The sequence below is a fragment of the Sciurus vulgaris genome (genome assembly GCF_902686455.1).
Source record: "Sciurus vulgaris genome assembly, chromosome: 6".
Lineage (NCBI taxonomy): Eukaryota > Metazoa > Chordata > Mammalia > Rodentia > Sciuridae > Sciurus > Sciurus vulgaris.
In genome coordinates, this window is record NC_136466.1 from 118079218 (window position 1) to 118106401 (window position 27184).

The 27184-nt window shown below is 35.3% G+C and overlaps 2 protein-coding genes and 1 pseudogene across 3 annotated transcripts in view; all 3 read left to right on the forward strand.

Annotated features, from left to right (window-relative positions):
* Window positions 1–19821, forward strand: part of LOC306664130 (high mobility group protein B1-like) — a 642241-nt pseudogene extending 622420 nt beyond the window's left edge. The window contains exon 2 of the transcript XR_013766689.1: window positions 19630–19821. The product of XR_013766689.1 is annotated as a high mobility group protein B1-like (transcript). The remainder of the gene's footprint in view (window positions 1–19629) is intronic.
* Window positions 1–27184, forward strand: part of TRIM23 (tripartite motif containing 23) — a 51642-nt gene that overhangs the window by 14198 nt on the left and 10260 nt on the right. Inside the window, exons 2-7 of the mRNA XM_079144875.1 lie at window positions 826–988; window positions 4821–4942; window positions 7613–7891; window positions 8461–8643; window positions 18273–18488; window positions 25288–25422. Coding sequence (XP_079001001.1) covers window positions 826–988; window positions 4821–4942; window positions 7613–7891; window positions 8461–8643; window positions 18273–18488; window positions 25288–25422 — 1098 coding nt within the window. The remainder of the gene's footprint in view (window positions 1–825; window positions 989–4820; window positions 4943–7612; window positions 7892–8460; window positions 8644–18272; window positions 18489–25287; window positions 25423–27184) is intronic.
* Window positions 18495–19604, forward strand: LOC306664132 (high mobility group protein B1-like). Its single transcript, XM_079144893.1, has one exon. It carries the CDS (start codon window positions 18787–18789, stop codon window positions 19213–19215), a length of 429 nt encoding a protein of 142 aa, XP_079001019.1. The 5' UTR covers window positions 18495–18786; the 3' UTR covers window positions 19216–19604.

The window sequence follows — 27184 nt, forward strand, 5'->3', positions numbered from 1 at the left end:
TCACTCCTCTCTGCCTAATCCAAAGTACCTGTTTTTCTCTAGCATCGCCCCCCATTGTGAGTTAGCATTTGCATATCAGAGAAACATTTGGCCTTTGTTTTTTGGGGGTTTGGCTTGTTTCACTTAGCATCATATTCTCCAGCTCCATCCATTGACCTGCAAATGCCATAATTTAATTCTTCTTTAAGGCTGAGTAATATTCCATTGTGTACATGTACTTTATCCATTAATCTGTTGGTTCTATAGTTTGCAGAACATGCCAATTCTTATAGCCTATTTTTTGATTGTGTGGTTTTTGGCAAGTCATATACTTGTAATTAGAAGTACGTATGTTTTCTCAATTGTCAGCTGATTGCTTTTTTCCCTTTACATTTGATGTAAATGGATGCTAAAATATACTTGAAAATTAACTGTAGTCTTTTTTGTAAGTTCTTTTTCATTTAGACAGGAATTGTTATCCTGCCACATATTGTAGATTATATTTGTAAACTTAATGATGGTTAATTGGGGTAAGGAGTTGCAGAAAAATTCCTTAAGAACCCAACTTCAGTAATGTTATAAATTTTGGTTACAGCTTCAGTTTTCAAAAGATAAAGATGATGTATTTTATATTATTGTGGACCCTAACTTTTAGTATTTTCAGGGAGATTTTTCTATATAATTGTAATTTGGCAAGGTCAGTTAAATAAATGACTAAAAAATGATTGAAGATGTTACCACCTTGGCAGTTTTATACATGGAAAAGCAAAGTAACAAGGTTAAAAAACCTAAAATACATGTTTTTAGTACTGCTTAAAGTACATATGTTTTTATTTCAAATATTAGGTTCTGGAGTGTGGAGTTTGCGAAGATGTCTTTTCTTTGCAAGGAGACAAAGTTCCTCGCCTTCTTCTTTGTGGCCACACAGTTTGTCATGACTGTCTCACTCGCCTACCTCTTCATGGAAGAGCAATACGTTGCCCATTTGACCGACAAGTAACAGACCTAGGTATGAAAATTCTTTGTGTGATGTTAGATTAAAAATATAAACTGGACACAGTGGTGCACATCTGTAATCTCAGCAATTTAGAAGTCTGAGACAGGAGGATCACAAGTTTGAGGACAGCCTGGACAACTTAGAGAGACCCCATCCCTCAGAATAAAAATAAAAAATAAAAAACGATTGGTGGTACAGATCACTGGTGAAGTGCCCCTGGATTCAAACTCCAGTACCAAAAAAAAAAAAAAATCATGTAACACAAGTCATATAGAGCAATTTCTTTGTACTTGATGTTTTCAAATTATAAATTCTCAAAGGGTTTTATTTTTAAAAATCCAAATTTTTAGTCAGTAATATTTAAATGTAAACTAGCCCATTCTTAATTATTAATATTACTTCATCTTCTAAAATGTTTATATTTAATATTTACCTGTGAAGAGCTTTAAGACACCTGAGAAATATGTAATACATTTATTCAAAGAAATGAACTTGTATTTATCACAGATTAAATCATGTGCCTGAACCTGTTAATTCAATAAAACAGTGTTTTCTTTATAAATGAATGAGCCAGTAATGAAAATCCAGATACATCACTTGAGTCTCGGCATGTTTTTATTAGTATCAGAAACAGAGGTGGTTGTAACTTGTGATGTCTAACTGCTTATTTTGGTTAAAATGATAAAGGTCTTATGGATTTTTTCAGTTCTTGCTCATTTTTAAAATATTGCTTTATATATTTCCAAGTAAGTTATTACTTTGGGATGCTGATTTGAATATGACAACATTTATTGACATTTGAAAAAAATTTTTACAAATGTAATGTAAATTCTATGGTTTACTCTTTTTGATAACAGAATTTCTCCAAAAATAGTTTAAGGCTGCCATTTTTTTCAGGGAAGTAGCACTATTTAAGATTATTGTAATGTAGACACAACTATATAGATAGAGTTCATAATTATTATACTTACAAGTTAGTTTTTCGCTGTGTTTCAATTCTGTGGCATATGTGATAGTGACTTGTGATGTGGTTTCATGTCATTCTTTCTTTTAAAAAAACCTTTTAAAATTGTCATATAGATATAATATATATATATATATATACACATTGTAGACATTTTGAAAGACATAAAACTGGAAAGAAAAGAAAATTTTTAATTCCTTTCTCTAGAAGAATATTACCATTAATGTTAAAGGTCATAATCAGACTTCTCTAATCCAAGTATAATACAGCAGTTATTAATAACAATTAGAAATATTTCTGATTCTCTTCTTCTGACCACATGGTAAATTTACACTTCCCTGCCCTCTTGTAGTTAGGTATGGCTATACAGTTATTTAACCAGTGAAATGTGAGTAAATGCAAAGTGTTAACTTCCAGGTAGAAGTCATGAAGAGGAAATTGATGATGCAAGGTAAGTCATTTTCTCTGCTACAGTGAGGTGGTCCAGGTGATTGGAGATAGTGTCATGTTTCCCTAACCATGGACAATGGAGAACTGAGCTTTTCTTGGCTTCCCCAACCCCTAAGATGTTGCATGAGCAAAAACTAATTTTTTTTTTTAATAATCCCATCAGGATTATAGAATTGTTTTGAAGTTACAGAATTATTAAGTGACATATTAGGCAGTATTTGTTGGTAGTTTATATATATATATATATATATATATATATATGTTCATTATATAAATAACTGAATATTTGGATAATTATCAGACCATATTTTATTTCACTTTATAATTTCTATTGGTACATTATAATTATACATAATAGTGTGAATTAATTGTGACACATTCACATTTGCATCCTGGCATTGTGGCTTATGTCTATAATCCAAACTACCCAGGAGGCTGAGGCAGGAGGATGGCAAATTGAAGACCAGCCTGGGCAACTTAGAGAGACACTGTCTCCAGATAAAAATAATAAGAGCTGAGGGTATAGTTCAGTGGTAAAGTACCTATGGGTTCAAGCCCCCAGTACCACCAATAAAAGGGGACATATTTGTATGCACATGATGTAATTTGGTCATTTTCATTCCATAGTACCTCCCCTTTCTTCTCCCTCTCCCTGATCTTTTCTTACTTTACTGAAGATGATATTTTTAAATGATCATTTTGTATACTACTTTTATTTTGAGAACCACTTTAAGAAATGTATTTTTCTTTTTCTTTTTTTTTTAAGGAAAAGAAGAGCTAAGAGGGAGGAGAGCCTGCAGGCAATTGTTTCATTATCCTTTTACATGTTTGTTCATTCAGTGAACATGTATTAGGTAGCAGCAATATCAGATGGTATTTATTGTATAGAAGTTCATGAACAGATATTCCTCCTAACTGCTGAAGGATATGTCTTTTATTTATAGACTCAGGAAGAGTTTACGTATACTTATGCTTGTGTACCTTGCCTTATGTGTTGGTTTTGGGGAAAAGAAGTATTAGTACTTATGTACTTATTCAGATATGCCTAGAGTCTTATCTGAAAAGGATTATTATCTTGCTTTGGTGTGAGGCTCTGTTTCTTTGTGTGAGAAGAGGTTAGCATTGACTGCTAAAAGTGAAGGAAGGGGTGAGAGAAATCTTTTACCTTTAGCTATTCTAGTTCCATTATTCTTAAAAGATAGATTTTTTTTTTTTTTTTTTTAGATTGGGTGTATCATTCACATAGTGATTTACAAACATGACTCATAGTTTGTGGTCAGGAAATCAATTTAATTTGTTGTGAGCAGCATTTTTTTTTTCCCCCCGAGTGCTAGGAATTGATCCCTGAACTTTGCTCATGCTGAGCATGTGCTTTACCCCTGAGCTACACCCCCAGGTCCTACAGCATTTTAAAAAAAAGAAACAGAATAAAAAGAATAGCAGTGTGTTGCACATTGCTGGAAAGGTAAATATTGATTTGCAGAACCTTTGTTTCAGTTTTACACACACACACACACACACTCACACACACCCCGAGTTAGAAACACTGGGGTGCCACATGAAATAAGACACGTACTAAATTACTTCTGCAGAAGGGTGCTAGGAACAAAAACCTGGAAGAAAGCACTTGGGTGGGCAGTCCCCATCTGGTTTTAATCCCTAAGGCATGGCTCACCCTTGCTCTGATAGGAGGAGCTCAAGGTTACCATCTACATGGTTGGCTAATTTCAAAGTTAGGGCTGGCAAAGGGAAGGGCTATAGTTAAAATGGTTAGCATTTGATACAGGTTGGGGAGCTCATACTACAGGTTTATCTTTGACAGAACACACACATATATACACATTCTCTCCTGCGTTGTGATACAAACTGTATTTCTTTTTTCTTTGCTACTGGAGAAAGAACCCAGGAGTGCTTTACTCCTGAGCTACATCCCCAGTCCTTAGTATTTTTTAATTTTGGGGACAGGATCTCACTCAGTTGCTTAGGACCTTGCTAAGTTGCTGAGGCTGCCCTTGAACTTGGGATTCTCCTGCCTCAGCTTCCTGAGTTGCTGTTATTACAGAGGTACATCACCATGCCTGGCTCTAAAATGTATATCTTATTTTAGGTTGCTGTAAAAAATGTTTGAAAGCACTTATTTTGGTATATGTAGTAAAAGTGATAAAATTGTATCTGTAAAAATAAATGATAGAAACAGAATTTTAAAATCCTTCTACTTGTAATGTTGGAAGATTCTTTGGTTTTCTAAAGAGAATGCTAACAAAGCAATTGTTCTGGCATAAAAAGAAAATGGGAAATTTTTAAATTTTTAGACTTTAGACACTACTAATGACTAAACTATATGACTTAGAAATTAATATTCAGGTATGGGTAAAATGATTAATATTCCATTTTGTTAACATTTAGTTTTTGTTTTTATGTTTATTCTAGGAGATTCAGGTGTCTGGGGATTGAAAAAAAATTTTGCTTTATTGGAGCTTTTAGAACGACTTCAAAATGGACATATTGGTCAGTATGGAGCTGCAGAAGAAGCCATTGGAATATCTGGAGAGGTATTGATTGGATTTTTTGAAATATTTGTTGGACAAGATAAAGTTTTCCTTTAACTTAAAATATTTACCATTATTAGTAATTACTAATATTTACTAGTATTTACCATATTAGCACAATATGACCTAATTTATTTTAGCAGATTTCTAGAAACACAACTTTACATTACAGTTCTGAAGGCAACACTATTTCCAACAGAATAAAAGTAAAACTGAAACTTGAATTCTTTGAAAATATTATGCCTAAGCTGTTTTACTTGTAAACTTTTCTACCTAACACATTTTAGTTCTATCTAAGGGTATAAAGTGGGAAAACAAAGTAAGATGATTACAAAAGAGTAAGAAAGATGTGTAAGCTACATTAGAGCAAAGGACGGAAAAATCAGTCAACAGTAAAGTAGAACAAAAGAAAAACTCCATAAAAAAGGCCATTTAGTATAGAGGCAAAATATCTTAAAGATAGCAGTAACTTCTGCCTTTTTTAAATTACATGTGGATATACTTTCTTTATTTAGACAGGCAGATGTTGGTAAATATTGGATAAAAAGTATATTACCCATATTAAAATACGTTTTTAGCATTTTACGAGTTGTTTACATTGCTTATTTAAAATAGGATGTGACTTTATCAGACTGTTCTGAATATAAAAATATTTGTAATAGATGATTTTTAATGATTTCGGTGATGAACTTATTTTTTTGTACCAGCAAATTGAACCCAGGGTTACTTATCCACTGAGTCACGTCTCCAGCCATTTTAATTTTTTGACACAGGGTCTTACCAAGTTGCTTAGAGCCTTACTATGATGCTGAAGGTGACTTTGATTTGTTATCTTCCTGCCTCAGCATTCTGAGCTGTTGGGATTATATGTGTGCACACCACATCTGGCAGTGATGAACTTTAAAGTACATGTTGTGTATCATGAAAAAAAAAACAATCAGGGGACTGGGGTTGTGACTCAGTCGTAGAGGGCTTGCCTAGCATGTGTGAGGCACTGGGTTCGAGTCTCAGCACTGCATGTAAATAAATAAAGTTCCATTGACAACTTAAAAATATTTTTAAAAAATAAAAAAATATCAGATTGATTTCCACTTCCCTTTTATCAGATGATATCTTTATATTAAAGTGAATCAGTGAAATGAATTTCAAACTCAAATACCCTGTTTTCTAAAGTCTTTGCAGTTCTTTCACATGTTGTATCTCTTATTATTATTTCAAAAGACATTAGAATATTATCTAATGTTGACTGTAAATTATTTTTCAGTTGTAGAAAACAGAATTTATGAATATTTTATGTTACATAGACATATTTTTAAAAAATATATTTTTTGTTGTAGATGGACATAGTATCTTTACTTTTTATTTTTATGTAGTGCTGAGGGTCGAATTCAGGGCCTCACATGTGCCAGGCAAGCACTCTACCACTGAACTACAACCTCAGCCCCACGTGTACACATTTCCTATAATTGGAAACAAAACTGTTCAACTTCGGGTTCTTTTTTTATTTAATGTTATGATGAATGACACCACTGATGTAGTTTCTAATTTTTATTTCTGGAAAAATCTACTGAATCACTGTAATTATGTGTGGCCTGTTAATATTCTTCAAAAGTTTTCAAGGCATTTTTTATTGTATGACATGTTATTTTTCACCCACTTGAAATGCTTTTTAGTAATTCATACAAATTAGAAATATTTAGAAACATAATGTAGATTTTACTGTTTTTTAATTTGCATTAACCTGGTGATTTCTGTCCATGATTGTATAATAGACTTCCTTGTGGAGCATAATATAATATAATATAATATAATATAATATAATATAATATAATATATAAGCTATTATAAGGTATTCATGTATATTTAGGAAGAAATACCCAAGTCCAGGCCTCGCTCACAATCAATAGAAATAAATTTCCCAGGTTGAGTCTGGATGTATGTATTTTCAGAAGTTCACAACTAATTCTGCTGCATACTCCTAGGTTACCTAAATATCATTGTGTTGCCTGCCTTCTCATACATTATCATGACAAATAATATTGAAAGCAGTGGGAATATATTCAGTGTCACCTTTTTTAGCATTAAAAAAAGACTTGTAATTGTAATTTTTTTATGGTTCAGTTTCATGTGTTTAAATTCAATGGAAGAGATCATTGGACCCTTGAGAAGGATAGGGGTATAGCTTGGTGGTAGAGCATTTACCTGGTATTCATGAGACCCTGGGTTCTACCGCTGGCACCAGAGTTGGGGGAAAAGAGTATATCCATGCCAAGTTTTATTTTTGGCCTCTAATTCATAACATATATTGGTAATTAGTCTTGGAAGTAGCTTCTCACTTACCCACAGAAATGAATACTTTCTCAGATAAGTAACAAATGACCTTTGAAATCAATTACCAGCATATTTTCATTGTAAATAAAATTTGTGGGAGGCAGTGGATTTGGCCTGAGCACCGGAACTGGGCTTAAGAGACCAAACCAGTATGAGTTTAATCACAGTTTAGTTAATCATAGTAACTAAACTTTGGTTGGTTTCAGAAGGCCCTGTAATCATCTTAAGGTATTTTCCTTTTTAATATGTATAAAGACTGGTGAGTTAAAAATAAATATTTCAAAATTTGTCATGTTATAATGAGTGGATTCAGTTTTAAGGCATTATTTTTTTGTTTATCAGAGCATCATTCGTTGTGATGAAGATGAAGCTCATGTTGCATCTGTCTATTGCACTGTGTGTGCAACTCACTTGTGCTCAGAGTGCTCTCAAGTTACTCATTCTACAAAGACATTAGCAAAGCACAGGCGAGTGCCTCTAGCTGATAAACCTCATGAGAAAACCATGTGCTGTCAACACCAGGTGCATGCCATTGAATTTGTTTGCTTGGAAGAAGGTTGTCAAACTAGCCCCCTCATGTGTTGTGTCTGCAAAGAATATGGAAAACACCAAGGTCATAAGGTATGTAAATTGAATGACCCTAGCTAGTTTACCATTCTACCATTTGTTTTTATTGATTTCATTTTTTATGCTAAAAGGAAAAACTAAAGAAAAGTTATATGATGAATGAGTTAGGCTTAGTAGCATGAAAAAAAATGAGAGATTTAATTCCTGAATGCCATAAATATTTCAGGCACCCCTCATGATTCTTTCTTTACTGAAAAATATCTTAGATGCAGGAAACAAAAATTCTTTGTGTGTTTTCAGAATGTATTAGATTATTTAGGTATTATTTATGTCTATTAATGAACTGTTATTTATTGTATAATTTTAGAGATAGTCTCTTGTGAAGCAATAAATGAATTTTCAAATTTTAAATTATTTGTGGTATATTTATTTTATGAAGGAATGAAAAATGAAAGTGAAAATTTTTTTTTGTTTTTGTGTTTTACCTTATGCTATACTTTCTCCTGTGTTATGAAAGCCACATAAAGTTTGATTTTTTTTTTTAATTAAAAAGATGGACTTAAGTAGTTTTTTTATGTAATTAGTCAAAACAATTATTTTTGGTAATTGTGTTGCATTTATAGCATTCAGTATTGGAACCAGAAGCTAACCAGATCCGAGCATCAATATTAGATATGGCTCACTGCATACGAACTTTCACTGAAGAAATCTCAGATTATTCTAGAAAATTAGTTGGAATTGTTCAGCACATTGAAGGTGGCGAACAAATAGTGGAAGATGGAATTGGAATGGCTCACACAGAACATGTATGGATTTTTTTTTCATCTTTATCTTCTTACTCTTTTTCATTCTCACTTTATAATCTGCTAGTAAGTATTCCTCAATTCAAATGTACCAGTACCACACTAGTAATTGGAAGTATATTTTTTAAAAAGTCTTTATCTTCATGAAAATTGAAATCCATCATGGGAAAGAGACAATTTCCAGTGTGGCAACTATTTTGTGTGGTGAGTGAGGAAATATAGGATGCCTTGGCAGCTTATAAGATAGGCAACAATTTATATAGGTCGGGGAAGTCTTCTTTAAAGAAGTGATGTCTAAACTGAAATATGGAGAAATTCAGTTAAGGAGAAGAGCAGGGTGGGGAGTGCTTGTTCTGGAGAGGAAAGAGTATAATAAGATGCTTGAAGTGAGGATTAGACATATTTAGAAATTTTAAGTTCCCCATTATTGGAGCCTTGGGAGGGGAATGGCAAGAAAACAGATTGGAGAGGTAAAGAACAAGTCACATGAAATCTCCTAAGCTATCTTGAGTTTGGAACTTAGCTTAAGAGCAGTGATCAACTATTGAAGAATTGACATAGGCATGCGACTATCCGGTAGGTATTCATTAAAAACGATTGCTCTTAAATGTACAAAATGAATTGTGGGAGGAACAAGAAGATTGGAAGCAGGAGGACTTGGTGTAGGACATTGTAAAAATAATTGAGTTCAGGATGATTGTGGCCTATAGTAATATGATGTTAAGAATAGAGAAGTATGGGGTCTGGGGTTGTGGCTCAGTGGTAGAGCAGTTGCCTAGCATGTATGAGGCACTTGGTTCAATTCTCAGCACCAGATATAAATAAATGAATAAAATAAAGATCTGTCAACATCTAAAAAAATATTAAAAAAAAAGAATGGAGAAGTAGATGGATTTTAGATTTTAAAGAAGTAGAATAGATAGGTAGGTCTTAGTGATTAATTGTTAATATTTATTGGTTCAGTCACTTGGAGTGTCAGGGAACTAGACCAATTAGAATGCTTCTGTAACAGTCAGGTGAGAGATGATAATGCTTAGGCCAGGCTGTTGAAGGGGAGGCATGATCAAATTCTGGATGTAGGACTTTGTGCAGGGGTTGAACATCAGGGTGAGCATCTCGCTGGTGGAAGGAGGAAGATGGCGGTGGAGTCAAGTTACTCAAAAAAAAAAAAAAATTAGGTAAGTGACTGAGAAGTCATTTGGTCACAAGAAAACATGCCCATGCTGCTGCTGGTCTTGACCAGCAGTGATGGCTGCCATCACAGAATGGATGAGTTCTCGAGCACAAACATATGGCTGCAGATTAACACTTAGATGGATGCATTCTTGAAAGGACTGACTAGTTTCGTAAAAGAAGTCTACCCAGAGCCAGAAAGAAGGACTTTGGCATCATAATTGTTTTTATGAATCTTAAAAGACCTCGCTAGGTAAGAAAATTGGTAGCATCATATCTGACAGAGAGGGGACATAGAAGTTCTAAAGAAGTGATTACTTGGCCATAATGATTACCCTTCCATATCTGGAATTACCTCCTTCAGGGTATGTGAGATTGTTATTAAATTCTATTTACTGTCTCTTGAATTTATTTTTTAGCTAATTTTGTAAGATAAATACTCTTTTTTTTTTCCTCCCCTGATTTTTGCCATTGAGCCTTTAAATTCTAAACAAATGGTAATACATCTATTTAAAAGTTAGATTTGGGTATACTATGATATGAATATTAATAGGAAGTCTGTAGTTTAAGCCCCTCTGTAAAATATGAAAAGTGCTCTTAGCATACTGTGTAAAACTGTATTGCTAAATATTTGTGTTGTCATTCAGAGTATGAAAGTTAATGTAGGCATGGGAACAGGTCTCATACTTTATACTAAGTAGTGAAACAGGGTATTTTGAGCCCTGAAGGAACAGAATAAGAGAGTCATGGGATTGTATGAAATCTAGCACAGTTTTACAGTGTAGACTGTAGTATGCAGTTAGAAAAAGGGCCTGTGAGAATGAGGCAGAAGAGGCTTTTTGGACTAATAAGAGTTGAGGCAAGCTAAAGAAGCTGTGTTGGAAAAAATTGGCCTTCCTTGGTCTGGGTACAATGACCCAAGATCAGAGAAGAGAACAATGTCATCATGAGGACTTTCATGCTTTAAAATGAGGTTTAGAGCATTTTTGAAGGCAGGAACCAGGGCAAAGGAAACAAGGTGAGAAATTAGAGTAAAGGTAGGAAGGTTTATCTTGAAAATCTGAAAAATGGAGGAAGGGATGAAAGAGAAAGCTCATGTATCCTGTTACATGTTGTGGATTGGTGTGTATCTGATTTGAAAGACAGTATAGCATAGAGATTAAGACCATTGGGCAAAGCATTTAATGCCTGATTGCACCAGTAACTCTGAAACCTTAGACAAATTACTTGAATCAAGTCTTCTTTCTTTTCTTTCTTAAAAAGAAGATGGAATCCGATAGCATTGTGAAAGTTACAAAGGGCTTAGGATAGTATCTGACAGATAAGAAGCAATAAATACCATTGTTACCAGAACTTAGAACTGAAACTCCATCTTCCACAGCAATGGTAGATTCTCATTTTGAAGTTTATAAACAGTATGATAATGTGTACTATGCCTAATTACTTTTAGTCTGTGAGAGTAGCAAATTGAAAATGTATATTCCCAAATGAAAAAATATGCACCAGTAGTGAATCTCAGAATAAAATCAATTTATTATTTTATTTCGTGCATACAAAAGCCACTGTTTAAAATCTGATGATTCTGAGAATCAGCCTCTGGGACAGGAGTTCCCTGTGTTTCTCCTTTGCTAACAAAGCAATAAACCTTCTTTTCACTTTTTCTCAAAACTGTGTCCTCGTTGTTGGATTGCCATTGGGGATGAGGTCTGAACTTTTGGCAACAAATTTGGCACCCCAAATGGGACCTGAGAGCAGCCCCTGCTCCAGCTTTCTTCGGCAGGTCTGACTTTCCAAAGAACCACACTTCCATGCTGAGGATGTAAGGCAAACTTGTTGAGAGAGAACTGCAGGAGGGTTAGGAGATGGGTGAGTTTTCCTCAGGTTGAACCATAGGAGCTATGCCTGTGAGTAAAGGCAGGGACTAAGGGGCCATCCCAGCAGCTGCCAAAACTCTTTTTGCTTTGGGGAGCTCCCTCTTTCCCTGAATGCTACAGGTTGCTCCATCATGGTCCATTTAGAGAAAAAGGAAACTGAACTTAGGAAAGTCTCGGCAACTTTGGCCATTTGGTAGTCCCCCAGTGTACACGCTGAGACCCTTGATTCTACACATCTGGTTCCTATTCGTGGGAACATCTGGTCCCACGGTTAGGAGTCACGGTTAAGTGGAACTCAAGAACCTAGGAATATTTAGTCCCTTCTGATCTGTCCTAGGTTCTCATCTGTTTGTTGGCTTTGGGTTTGGGAATTCCCTCTGGAAATTTCTGCTGGGAGGGAATAGGTGACTGTCGGAGGTGTGGGCCTGCTGGAAATAAAAGTCTGAAAAAGTAGTATTGTGAAATAAAAATAAAAGACACAGCAAATGTAATTTAAAGTGAGAGCTTGACAGGTGGAAAAGACCTGATGGGTCTGACCCTAACAAAGGAAATAAGCCTGTGAATGCTTTATTTTTAATAGTGAAACACACCAGAGGAACTTCTTGTGAAGAGGGTTCTTCAAGGTAATCAAAAAGCAAGAAGCTATGGGGGAAGTTGGACTAATTGGGTACTTATCACTTGCACCTCCAGGCTGCTGGCTCCTCAAAGCTTTTTAGGTGCACTGGTATCTCTTTGACCCCAGAGCAGCTGGCATCTGAATTCAAAGCTTTCGAACCCATAAATTCTACACCAGGCATGGAATCTGGCACTAATTAATAGCAGCCACCTACAAGTGGACATGTCTTTTAGCACCATTGTATTGAGAGGAACCCAACAGGGCAGTCTAACTGTGCAGGGCTATGGAGTTGAAAGCAATGATTCATTTGTTGCTCTCGACAGTTGTCTCTTTGTATTTGTGTTTTGTTTGTATCTGTTACTGTCCTTTTTAAGACATGGCCAATACTGCATTGATTCTATAGGTAGTCTCTTGGTAAAGACCTTGGCTGGTCATTTTAAAGGTTCTTGTCTCTTGGCCATGGTTTTGGGACTCCTCTCTGGTTGTCTCTCTGGGTTTCATTTTTGTACAATCTTGCAGTTGGAGTTGGTCTGTCAGAGATAAAGTGAGTTGAAGAAAGGATCACCTACAAATCTCTCTTAAGATAATGTTTTACTGTAATGATCTGACTTTTGAATAGCTTTCTGGATTATTGTACAATGTTGAAGTTGGAATTGGTCTGTCAAAAGTAAAGTAAGTGGAAGAAATTTGTATGTGCAGTTCTGCCTGTTAAGATTACCGTTCTGTAAAAATAAAAATTTAAAAAATAAAAAAGAAATCCTGAAAAAGCAAAGGAAGAAAAAAAAAAGCAAAAACAAACAAACAAAAAAAACAAGGTTACTGTCTGTCAGCCCTGGTTTCAGGGATCCTCTCTTGTTTGTTTGTTTGTTTGTTTTGTCTGTTACTGATCCTTTAAGACATGAACAGTGCTGCATTGATCTTACTGGTAGCCTTTTGAGCAGAGAGATCTTGGCTTAATGGGCTACCTATAGGTAAAAGCCTGTCTATGAGAAAGTTTACTGTAACACAATATGGTCTTTGAATGATCTTTCTGGATTATTATAAATCTTGACAGTGAAGTTGGTCTGTCAGGGGTAAAGCACATGAAAGTGATTCTGTATGTACAGGCATTTATACAGTTGCATGATAAGGGGTCTGAACCATTAAGAACTAAGTTACACTTGCCAAAAGACTTTGCTTCTGGTGTGCAAGGATAGCAGGACACCAGAAGAAAGGGTTAAAAAGATTTAAATCTTGTAAACCCAGTGCTGGCAGTCTCCACACTGTTCCTCAGCCTGCCTCCAAATTATCTCACTTAGGTCAAGGACACTAGCCCTAAACGGGGTGGGGGATCCCAGAAAAGCTGCCTGGGTTTTAGAAAAATGGCCAAAGAGAACCTGGCCTCTGTCCTTCCTTTCAGCCCCTTTTTGCCAATGGAAGGTGGAGACTGCTGGCCACAAAGAATGTGGCAGTAGGTTCCAGCATTGTCAGTTTATTACCTGGGTACAGGAATAGTCTCTCCTTTAAAGATCTTTCAAGACACTGTATTTGGCCAGGGTATATTCATGACTTGGACAGAGCAATTCTTGCTATGACAGTATCCTATTAAACTGAATGCCTGGGGAGACTGACAAAATAAATAACCACACCCAGAAAAGAAGAAGACAGAAACTTAGGCCAACCTGTGTTTTATAGGTAGTCCCTGCAAAGAGATCTTCAAGGAAGACTAAAGAAAAGGATGGAAAGAGCCTTTTCCATTGCATATCAATATGCCTACTAGGAGAAGAAGGCCCAAAAGGAGACTTTGGGTACAATTGACAGTGGGGAGCTCACTTAAAGTTAATGGCATTGTGATAATGATAATGGAGACAGATGAGACTCACCAATATCCTATGCTCCAACCCTTTGGATACAACTTGGGAGAAAAAAGATTAAGGCACAGTTTTTGTAGATGAAGGGATTATCTAACCCTCTCCTGAGGTGAAATTTGTTCATGAGGTCTGTTTCAGAATATTAATTTAAGAAAGGGTCCAAAACTAGAAAAGATAAAAGAAAGTTATAGGTATGGAAATATTTTAGTGTGGAAAATTAGAAGGTAAAAGAAATATTTTTAGATGAGAAAGTATTTTGTCTGGTAAAGTAACATTCTTGTGCTGAAGTTGAAGATTAAAGAGGGAAAAACTAAGGATGTAAAGAAGTTATGAATGTTCAAGTAAATTGCAGAGGTTTGCAGAAGGTAAATCTCAAAAAGTTTATGTTTGTGGGGCTGGAGATATAGCTCAGTTGGTAGAGTGCTTGCCTCATAAGTGCAAGACCCTGGGTTCACTCCCCAGCACCACAAAAAAAAAAAAAAAAAAAAAAAAAAAAAAAAATTGTGTGTGTCTAAATGGCTATAATTAGCACAATTAGTTAGAGTTATTTAAACTTTAATGTACTGATAGGAAGCAAAATCTGAATCATTGATCTTCTCTTACCTATCGATAATTTTCTTACATTTGTTAGGTTTTATTGCTTGGGGAAGCTAAGTCTTGAAGGAATTAGGGTTTGTTCCTGTTTTAAAGACTTAAATGATTACTTTGTAACTGGTTAAACAAACAACTGTTATTTAGGTTATAACAATATAGTTGACACCCAGACTATATGTGACTAGATATATATAGAGAGAGATGTAGATATATATATCTACATCTGTATCAATCTAAGCCTTATCTAAGTGTTATGTAAAAGTGTATAAAATGAAAGTTTATGTAAGTTTACTGGCAAGATAACCATTAAGTGCTCTCTTTTATACATTGTATCTGACATGGAAGGGCCACGTTGTTATTTGAAGACCTGGTGAAACTGGCTTGCTGAATTTTTAAAACCAAAAACTTGGAGACCAAAGTCAAGGAAGTAAAAGGGCCAAGGAAAAAGCAGCCAGCATTTTGGCCCTTGTTCTCTAAGGTCAGTCAGAAACCCAAGAATGATGGGAGCCCTCTCTGGGCCCTGCAGCCATGGTGAATCACCTAATTTGCTGATCAGGGAGATTGAGAGGACCCTAGAGAACAGGAAGCCAACCAGTGCACATTCTGCAAAGCGGAGGGTCACTGGAGAGAAAAATGTCCCTGATGCCTCCAAGAGAAGCCACGTATGCTCAGCCAGACCCTGACCCATCCTGGCAGGTGGCACCATTGGTGGACGAAAGCTAAAGAAGGCAAGAGGGTTTACACACATCCCCAAGGGTAATCTCTGTGAAGTCTCAGCTGACTTTTAAGAGTTGATAGGAATAAGGTCATTTTTTTTTCTTTTTTTTAGTTGTCAGTGGATCTTTTGTTTACTTTTATTTATATGTGGTGCTGAGTATCGAACCCAGGACCTCACACATGCCAGGCAAGCGCTCTACCACAGAGTCACCGCTCCAGCCCCCAAGGTCAGAAACATCTGGCAGGAGGGTACAGCCTAAGCACAGCCCTACATGGGCATTTAAAAGGAAAAACAATGGTTTTTTAAATGTAACTTAAGATATACACTTGTGTTAGCCCTAACAAAAGTTAAGTAAAGTTGGAGACTATAAAGGAAGGGTCCTTGTGTGGGAGTGCCTAATAATAATGATCACAAAGGATTTGAGCCTGATCTCATAGACTTACAAATTTGAGCCTGATCTCAGAGACTTACAAATTTTCCTAACTTTCTACATGGATAACCTTGATCTGTTTTTTACTGATATGATTATGAGTTATAGTCTTCATGGTTTCCAGAGACTGGCTTAAATACTAATTGCTTTTGTGCTAATTGTTTACAAAAGTAATGCTTTCCTCTCTTGTTTATTGTTGGCTTAACATGATCCTGCCCTATGTATGCCTTGTCTAGTCACCTACCATCTGCTACTGTGGACTCCTGGATTGCTTTGATGCTGAATTCCATTAATTGCCCATGTCCCACCTGATAGAGAACAAAGACTTTGGGTTACTTCCCCTAACTTTGCCCCGTTTCAGCAGGAAGCAGCAGATGTCTTAACCCACTTTTCCATAGAAATGGAATACATAAATTGACAGTGTCGAAATGTAACAGTGGTCTACTTTATGCTTTGAATGTAGCCCTTGCTGCTCTGCCACTGCAACTTATTTTCAAAAGGGGCATATTTTTTTTCTCTTCCTACCTACTCCCTAATCTTCCCACCCCTAATCTCAGGGAAACAGAATTCCCTTTTTTCCCTATCTGTCCCTGAGTACACACCCACCATAGGAAAGAAATAATCCAGACTTTGGGGATGGTACCAGAAATCTCAGAAATGACTGTCTCCCATATTAACAAGTGAAGCACAACTCGAAACAGAACACATGGAATCTAGTCTTTGAATCACCTCTTTAAAAGTCCCCTGTTCCTGCTGATGAGCAAAATCACAGCCTCTGGGATAGGATTCCCATGTTTCTCCTTTACTAGCAAAGCAGTAAACCTTCTTTTTCCTTCGCCTCAAAAAAAAAAAAAAAAAAAAAAAAAAAAAAAAAAAAATGATTCTGTGTAGTTGGTGTCATGTTAGTCATTAGTAATGGCAGACAAACCTGGAACCTAGATTTAGTGGTTCTTTGATACTATAGATTACCCCAAACCCTTAGATTGTGTATTCATTTAGACTAGATGGGCTTGAGTTCTGTATGCCACAAAGTTCCTAATATTTTGAAGAAGAGCCATGATTATCTTCCTGCATATGGGGGTGGCTGGCAGGAATAGGATTTACTATAAAGATTAAGAGGTTGGAAACCTGGTGCTATAAAGAATCTTGATCTAAAGATTCTTCTTAAGCCATTTTTTCATATGCTGTGAACTCTTACAAGGGCCCTCCTGTAATTCCATGTTATTCTCCCATTTGTTTAAAATGTGGTATAGCTGCTTTGCCCAATTCCATCCTTTGGTTGGTTCTATCATGACATTTTTCCTTTAAAGATTTCAGTCTTCTACCAAGAGTAGTTTTGGGCTGGTGTTATAGCTCAGTGGTAGAATACTTTCCTTATACGTGAGAGGCACTGTGTTCTATCCTCAGCACCATGTAAAACTAAGGTAAAGGTATTGTGTCCATATACAACTAAAAAAAATTTTTTTTTAAAAAGTACAATTAACACCTAGTGAAATTGTTATTGAATATAATGCTGAGAATCAAAAGACTTGTACTTAGTCCTTGTTTTCCTTAGCTTTTGTAAGAAAATTGTTATTGAATATAATGCTGAGAATCAAAAGACTTGTACTTAGTCCTTGTTTTCCTTAGCTTTTGTAAGAAAATATGGGTTTTAGTAATAACTGAACTATTTTCTCCTGTGTAAAATAGAAATGGTCACCATTTTTCATGCTTGCTCAATCCTTTAGTGTCTGCCCTGACTCCTCATTTGTTTATAGGTTTTTGGAATTGAAATATTTCCTTTGGGACAATGAATTACAGTACATGAAATAATGTATAAAACTAGAATTGTTATGTCATTGAGGTATTGTTTCAGAGATCAAGTGTATGTGTGTGTGCATGCATGTAAAATGTAAGGGGCAGGTGGAAGTGATGGAAGAAGGAGCTATTAAACTGATAGGCCAGATTTAAGAAATTTAAACTCTTATTCTGTAATAACGACCTGAATTTGGGGAAAAATTCTGGATGGATTTTGAAGCCAGAGGAATTTATCAAGGAACTAGTTGTGGAACATGAAGGAGAGATGTTAAAGATGACTCTGATTTTCTTTTTTTGGCTTCAACAACCTGGAGGATGGAATTAGCATTTTCTTAGATGGAGGTAACTAGGTTTGGGGGTGTAGGGGACTGGAGATTAGGTATTCCATTTTGCTTGAGATGCCATTTATAAAAAAAGTTGGATATTCAGTCTTACAGTTGAAGGGGAAAATCAAATATGGAAATTTAAATCTTGGAATTTATAAGGATATAAATGTCATTTAAAATTTCAATATTTTACATATAAAATATTTTGCAAAGGTTATAGTGGTTTAAAACTAATTCCCATCCCCCTGCCTTAGGTACCAGGTACTGCAGAGAATGCCCGATCATGTGTCCGAGCTTATTTTTCTGATCTCCATGAAACTCTGTGTCGTCAAGAAGAAATGGCTCTTAGTGTGGTTGATGCTCATGTTCGTGAAAAACTGATTTGGCTCAGGCAGCAACAAGAAGATATGACTATTCTCTTGTCCCAGGTTTCAACTGCCTGTCTCCATTGTGAAAAGACTTTGCAGCAGGTACGTGGTTTAAATATGGTCAGAGCTATAGTAATAAGGTTAAGTAGATAATTGTCAGAGGTATATACTATTCTGTTTTATCTATTTAATGAATGTTTGGGGTCTGTTGTGTGCATTAACATTGTGCTTAGGACATGAGTCAACTTCAGATTGCTCCACTAACCTATCATGAGTTTTCTCCATCATAAAGTTATAGGAGATTGTAGTACATTGAGCTCCTTAAAGACAGCGCTGGGGCAAGTGAGAGCCGGACGGGCACTGGGTGACTCTTTGCCTTGCTGAGGAAACACAACTAAACATGGGCAAAGGAGATCCTAAGAAGCTGAGAGGCAAAATGTCATCACGTGCATTCTTTGTGCAAACTCGCCAGGAGGAGCACAAGAAGCTGCACCCAGATGCTTCAGTCAGCTTTTCAGAGTTTTCTAAGACGTGCTCAGAGAGGTGGAAGACCATGTCTGCTAAAGAGAAAGGAAAATTTGAAGACGTGGCAAAGGCGGACAAGGCCCGTTATGAAAGAGAAATGAAAACCAATATCCCTCCTAAAGGGGAAACAAAAAAGAAGTTCGAGGATCCCAGTGCACCCAAAAGGCCTCTGTTAGCCTTCTTGTTCTGTTCTGAGTACCAGTCAAAAATCAAAGGAGAACATCCTGTCCTATCCATTGGTGATGTTGCAAAGAAACTGGGAGAGATGTGGAATCACACTGCTGCAGATGACAAGCAGCCTTAGGAAAAGAAAGCTGCTAAGCTGAAGGAAAAATACGAAAAGGATATTGCTGCCTACCGAGCTAAAGGGAAACCCGATGCAGCAAAAAAGGGAGTTGTCAAAGCTGAAAAAAGCAAGAAAAAGAAGGAAGAGGAGGAAGATGAAGATGAAGAGGATGAGGAGGATGAAGAAGATAAAAAAGATGATGATGATGATGATGATGAATAAGTTGGTTCTAGCACAGTTTTTTTTTTTTTCTTGTCTATAAAGCATTTAACCCCCCTGTACACAACTCATTCCTTTTAAAGAAAAAAAACTGAAATGTAAGGCTGTGTAAGATTTGGTTTTCAAACTGTACAGTGTCTTTTTTTTTGTATAGTTAACACACTACTGAATGTGTCTTTAGATAGCCCTGTCCTTACCTGGCACAATATGGAGGTTGTAAATTGGCATGGAAATTTATAGCAGGTTTTTGTTGGGTGCACAGCACAAATTAGTTATATATGGGGACGGTAGTTTTTCATCTTCAGTTGTCTCTGATGCAGCTTATATGAAATAATTGTTGTTCTGTTAACTGAATACCACTCTGTAATTGCAAAAAAAAAAAAAAAGTTGCAGCTGTTTTGTTGACATTTGAATCCTTCTAAGTAAATACAATTTTTAAAAAAATTTTTTTTAGTTGCAGGAGGTGGACACAATGCCTTTATTTTATTTATTTATTTTTATGTGGTGCTGAGGATCGAACCCAGTGCCTCACATGTGCCAAGCGAGCACCTTACCACTGAGCCCCAGCCCCAGCCCCAGTAAATACAGTTTAAAAAAAATAAATAAATAAAGCTGTTGAGCTCTCTAACTTGTCTTTTCTCAGTCATGCCAGGCTCCTTTACTCTTCTTTGTGAAGCATATACTATTCTTTCTGCCGGGAACGCCTGTATCTTTCTACTAGTGGAATGCTTCTTCTAGGTTCAGCTCAGTTGTTTATTCTTTGAAGTTTTCTCTTCCTTGGGTCTTCTTTTGGGTGCCTCTCTAGCATATAACTCCCTGCCTTAATTCAGTGGTTCTTAACTTTAGTGTCACAGCAAATATGTTTTGTGATGGTTGAGAGATCATAAGCAATTTGTTTTCTAGTTTGCAGATTTTTTACTTTTTAATAAATGAGATTCACTCTTCTAATAAAAATGTCAGTCCTGGCCATTTTTGTTTTGAATCTGCTTTCATTAGTGGAAAATGTAATGATAATTATTGCCCACAGAATTTCATAAATGCTGCAGTCTTTCTTTTCTACTGATATGCTGCTGCTAATGATCATGTTGACTTTAAGTCATGACAAAGTAAACCTTTTGCCCTTGTAAAGCTTTTTCTCTTAAGTGTCTTAAATATCTTACATGAGTGTGGCCAGCTGGTAACCTTATCAGTCTAGAATTATTTGTTGTTTAATCCTTAAATCACATTGAATTGTAATATTTGATGTGTATTCCATTTATTTTCTTTCAGTTCCAATCCTACTCTTTTACTATCTGCTTTGTGAGGCTGGTGCTAGAATTCTAAACCACATCTGTTGCCATCTGGTTCCATGTTAGGCGCTTTCTATATAGGAACCTAGAGTGAAGCTTGAAGGCAGGAATCTGTGGCTTCTCATTAATTTGGGATTCCTGTATATATCATTCCTTATGTGAAGAGACTTAGTTTATTTTTTTTTCTTTTAATATTTTTAGTTAGATGGACACAGTACCTTTATTTATTTTATGTAGTGCTGAGGATTGAACCCAGTGCCTCACATATAATAGGTAAGCACTCTACCACTGAGCCACATCCCCAGTCTAGATTAGAGGTCTGTTTCAAATTTGTGGGGTCCCTTCTGTGAATGTCTTAAGTTGTCATGATTCTAACATCTTTCTTTTATTTCCCTAGCCCTTTCCTATAGTTGCTACTTCCATACTGCCTACCCTTTGGGTTTCTAGTTAATAACTACACATAGTTAACAGTTCTTCATATTAAGTTCTTTCTGTTCAAATAAGTGGGTGATGTGGCTTCTGATTTGATTTTAAATGATAGTGTACGCATATTAGTCCTAGATGCTGTCTGGATGCATTTTGTTCATCTTTTTATCTCTAAAGCCTTTATTTATGGATAGAGCTTAATAAATACTTGTTTTATTCATGATGGAAAAGTAGAATGGAATCATGTCCTAAGTTGTTTTTGAGTACTTAAAAGTATTTTTAATGGGCTAGGGATACAGCTCAGTTGGTAGAGTGCTTGCCTCACATGCAGAAGGCCCTGGGTTCAATTCCTAGCACCACAAAACAAACAAACAAACAAAAAAAACAGGTATTTTATATTTATTTTATGAAAAAGTATGTTCATAGTTATTTAAATATTTAAAAGCATTTTTGTTTCTGAAGCATTGTGGCAATATGACAGGCAATTGTTAATGACATGGTATTATCTCATTATGTTAAAGTAAGTAAAATTGAGGTCTTGGGTTCATTTTTTGGATGGATGTGTTAATTTTTTTGTTTTAATGGACACATAATAATTGTACATATTTATGGGTTACAGTGTGCTGTTTTGATGTATACATTGTATAATGATCACTTAAGGGAAGTTAGCACATCCATCACCTTAAAATTCTCTCTTCTAGCTATTTTGAAATGCACAGTGTAGGTTGATTATCCCTAATCCACAAATCCAAAATTCTAAATGCTTTGAAATTTGAAACTTTCTGAGTGCCAACACACACTGAAAAAGTGTTGATTTCAGATTTTGGATTTTTAAATTAGAGATGATCAGCTTGTAAAACCTATACAAATATGTCCAAATCTCATAAACACCAAAATCTAAAATTTTTCCTATCCTAAGCATTTGGGATAAGGAGTACTCATCTGTACATTATTGCCTCCTTACTATGTAGTGGAATTCCAGAAATTAATTCTTCTAATTACAACTTTGTACTTATTAACCAATTTCTCCTCATCCCTGTCCCCCCCGCCCCGCCCTTTGAGCCTTTGGTAAGTAACATTCTGTTCTCTACTTCTGTGAGAACAATACTTTTCTATTCCACATGAGTAAATATGGTATTTGTCTTTTTGCCCTTGGTGTAATGTCCTCCAGGCTCATCCATCCTGCTGAAAATGACAGAATTTTATCCTTTTAATTGCTCAATAGTATTCCATTGTATATATATATATACATCACATTTCTTCATGCATTCATTACTTGATAGACACTAGTTGATCCATGTCTTGGCAAATGTCAATAATGCTGCAGTAAACATGGGACTTCAGATGTCTCTCTAACATACTGATTTAATTTTCTGTAGCTATACCCAGTAGTGGAAATGTTGAATTGTATGGTAGAGTTCTATTTTTAAGTTTTGAGGAACCTCCATGCTCTTTTTTCCATAATGTCTATAATAATTTGCATTCCCACCAACAACTGGGTGTGGTGGTACATGCCTGCAGTTCCAGCACTTGGGAGGCTGAAACAGGATGATCACTTGAGCCCACAAGTTCAAGACCAACCTGGGCAACATAGTAAGACATTGTCTCAAAAAAAACATAAAAAAACCCCAAAATACGTTTCGCCAGTAGTTTATAAGGGTTTCCTTTTCTCTACGTCATTGCCGACACTTGTTGTCTTTTGTCTGAGGTATTAGCCATTCTTATTGGAATAAGATAGTAGCTCATTGTTGTCCTGATTTCCATTTCCCTAATGATTAGTGATGTTGAGCATTTTTTATATGCCTTTTGGATATTGATATATCTTCTGAAGAGTGCCTATTTAAGCTCTTTTGCTCTTTGGATTATTAGGAGTTTTTTTGTTTGTTTTGCTTTTGAGTTGAGTTCCTTTTAGATGTGTAATTCACAGACATTTTTGTATTCTGTGGATTATTTCTTCACTCTGTTTGCTTTGTGGAAGCTTTTTAGCTTAAAGTAATCCCATTTGTATTTGTTATTGTTGCTTGTGCTTTTGGGGTATTACTCAAAAACTGCCCAGTTCTTTGACCTGAAATGTTTCCCCTAAATATTTTCTTCTCATAGTTGCACTGTTTTGAGTCTTATATTTAAATGTTTAATTCATCTTGAATTAATTCTTGTGTGTTGTGAAAAACCGTTTTTTTTTTTTTTTTCTTAAAGCGATAGACCCTTAACCCTAGCCAATATTCTTAACAGATCCTGCAGTAGAGCAAATTGAACAGAGGAATGAATGGAACCTCACAAATTTATCTTCACTTTTGCAGAAAAAAATAATTTCTCCTCTCCAAAGAAATCATGTTTCATCTAAATTCTAGATGTGATAATGGATGCTGAGTATTATTCACTTATATACTGAGTTTAGTTGTTGAGTACCTACTGTATGCCATGTACATTTTATATACTTGGGGGAAATATCAGTAACAAAATAAACAGACAATCTTGTGGAATTATCATTCTAGCAAGGAGAAGATAATAAACTGTAACCATATCTAATTAAGTAAACTCTTAAGTTAGAAAATGATAAGAACAAAAAGAAGTCTACAGGGTCAGGGTTGTAGCTCAATGGTAGAGCACTTGCCTAGCATGTGTGAAGTACCAGATTCGATTCTCAGCACCACATATAAATAAATAAGATAAAGGTCCATCAACAACTAAAAATATGTATTTTTTTAAAAGTCTACAAGCTTTTTTTTTTTTTTCTCATGCAGCAGTCTGCATCATTAGTCACAATACCTTGAGAGAAGGTAAGACTCAAAGAAGGTAAAGAAATTAGGTCATTCCTTAATAGGGGAAGGGACATTCTAGTTGAGGAAATGATTAGAGTAAAAACTCTAGGGCTACCTGAATACTGTGCTCAAGGAAAAGCAAAAGAAGCTAGAATAAAGTAAGTATAGGAGGGAGTCACAAAAGTTGAAATTAGAGATCGTAGGAAATTATATGAAAGGAAGGCCCTTGGGCAACTGTAAGGACTTCAGCTTTAATGATTGAGATGGGCAACTTTTTTGGCATTTTGAGAACAAGAGCAACTTGATCATACTTGTTAAAAGAATCATTCAGGCACATGTGTAAAAAAAAAATAATAGACTGAAGGAAGGTGAAGGTATTAAAGAAGGAGTTCAACCAGTTAAGAAGCTCTTGTAGAATTCCAGGTGAGACTTAATAGTGGCTGAAATCATGGATAAAGTGACTACATTCTGGATATTTAATAGGATTTGTTGCTAGATTTTATGTGGGGTATGAGGGAGAGAGAAAGCAAGCATGACTTCCTTATTTTTGTACTTAGGAAACAGATACCAGAATTGCTGTGAACTAATAGGAATATTCCAATGATGAGCTAAAGAGATACTACTACTGCTCTAATACATTTTTCATGTTTTGGGGAGAACTTTATCATATGAAGACTGTATTGGTATATGTGTGGAATATTCTGGAGTAATAGGAAATTGGAAAGTGCCTTATTTTGAGGGGAGGGCTAGGGATCTAAAGTGAGAGGGACAACTTCACAGTTTGACCTTTAGTCCCCACCCCTATTTAAATCAATACATGTGTATCTTAAACTATTTTTTAAAAAATTTGTAGATATTGAATGTACATACAGAAATGTACGCATATATGTTCAGCTGAGTTTGCAGGCTGATCACTGATGTGTAACCAGCACCCAGATCAAGTAACAGAACAGTGTCAGTACCTCAGAAGTCCCCTCATCCTCCCTTCTGATCATTATCTATCTTCCCTTACAAGGGTAAACCACTTTTTCTGATTTCTAATGCATATTTTATTTTTGCTTGTTTTTGTAGTTAATATAAGTAGAATCATGCTGTATGAACTTTCTATGCCATGTCTTCTTTTACTCTACATTATATTTGTGAAATTCCTATCACATGTAGTTGTTTTATTCTCATTGTAATATAATGTTCTGTTTGTGAATGTACCACAATTTATTCATTTATAGACCCGTAAGTTATTATTAATGCCCAGTTATTATTGTCTTTTTCAAATTTACATTTAAATTAACTTTGAATACTATATGTTAAATGATCTTTTATTGCAAATTGAAGCTGGTAAGTCTCTATTTCTTTAAGAAAAAGTTTATGAGAAATACTTCTGTTCCCTTTTCTAGGATGATTGTAGAGTTGTCTTGGCAAAACAGGAAATTAAAAGGTTATTAGAAACATTGCAGAAACAGCAGCAGCAGTTTACAGAGGTTGCAGATCATATTCAGTTGGATGCTAGCATTCCTGTCACTTTTACAAAGGTAATGTACTGTACTTTGTTTTTAGGGATATTTTCTGAAAAAGCACAGTTGATTTATATTTCATGATAATCAGCTTGAGGAAACAACTGGGAAATTCATGAGTTAGAAGATTTTTAAGAAGCCCCTCCCTTCAAGTAGAACTGATATTCTTTTTAAAGAACGTTTAATTTTTGAAAATTATATGTCTTTATGAAGTACATTATGGTAATTCAATACATATATACAATGTGTATGAATCAGGGTAATAAGCATTTCTTAGAAAAACTTTTATCAGTGGAAAAATAGGAAGAAGATACCATGAATCTGTCTGTACCCATTACTCAGTTTAACAAGTAAACTTTTTATTCCTTATTTCCATAGTCTTCTGTGTTATTTTTAAGCAAAACCTAACATCTTATTATTTCATCCCTACATTATATCAATTCATATAATAAATATTTTAGTGTGTATACCTAAAAGATAAAGACTCTTTTCTAAAAATTAGCCAAAATCTCACCCAGAAGTTTGATAATAAATTGCTAATATTTTCATTGTTATCAACTATACATTTAGTATTCAAATTTCTTAGATATTTTCCAAATTATTAAGAATTTTTTTTCTTTTTTTCCATACTGGGAATTGAACCCATAGCCTTGTGCATGCTAGGCAAGTACTTTACCACTGGGCTACATCCCTAGCCTTATGTTAACAGTTTTTTGAGAAAGAATCCAGAATTCAAACAAGGTCCATATTTTTCATTTTGTCTATTTATTTATTTATTTATTTATTTATTTATTTATTTATTTTTCAGTAGTGGGCTCCCCTTGATTAAAAAAGATTCACGAGCTCCATTTTGTTTTCTATTTTTAGGAAAAGTTTTAAAAAACATATAATTTTGTTTTATTATTATGTGAAAATTTACAATGGTTTAGAGTCAAAACAGGGTCATTCAGAGAAGTCTGGCTTCTAACTTTGTGCTGTCCATCCACTTTGTTGTTGTTGTTTGTTTCCTTTTTAGTAGTGGGATTGAACCTGGGGCACTTTGCCACTTAACCCCTGAGCTACATCCCTAGTCCTTTTGTTTGTTTCTTTCCTTGAGACAGTGTCTCACTAAGTTGCTGAGGGGATCCTCCTGCTTCAGCCTCCCAAATCACTGGAAATTACAGGCATGTGCCTCCATTCCCAGCTCATTATACTGTTTCCATATTATAATCCCACCTTTGATGGACGAAGGTTGCAGTTTTCCACATTTTCATCAACATCTGTTGTTTTCCACTTGTTTCTGGATAGTGACCATCCTGGTCGGTGTGAGGTTTTATCTTATTTTGGTTTTGATTTACATTATTCTGATGATTAGTGATGTGCCTGTTTTCTTATGCTTGTTGGCCATTTTTACATTGTCTTGAATATGTCTATTCAAATCATATACCCGTTTTTGATTGAATTAATTTTTGTTGTTGAATTGTAGAAGTTCTATATATGATATCAATCCCCTGTGAAATCTTTGATTTGTAAATATTTTCTTCTATTCTGTAGACTGCTTTTTCACACTATTGATTCTGTCCTTTTATGCAGTTTTTAGTTTGATACAAGCCCATTTGCTTACTTTTGTCTACTGTGTTTTGTGTCATGTTCCAGAAAATCATTGTCAAATTCAGTGTCATGAAACTTGGTTTGTTTGAGGAGTTATATGATTTGGGCTCTTACATTTAGGACTATAATATCATTTGAGTTAATTTTTTTTGTATGTGCATATGGATATCTAGTTTCCTCTAGCACATTT

What these genes read in the sequence shown, in the direction of transcription:
- LOC306664132 (XM_079144893.1), top strand. Translation starts at nt 18,787, where the DNA reads ATGGGCAAAGGAGATCCTAAGAAGCTGAGAGGCAAAATGTCATCACGT.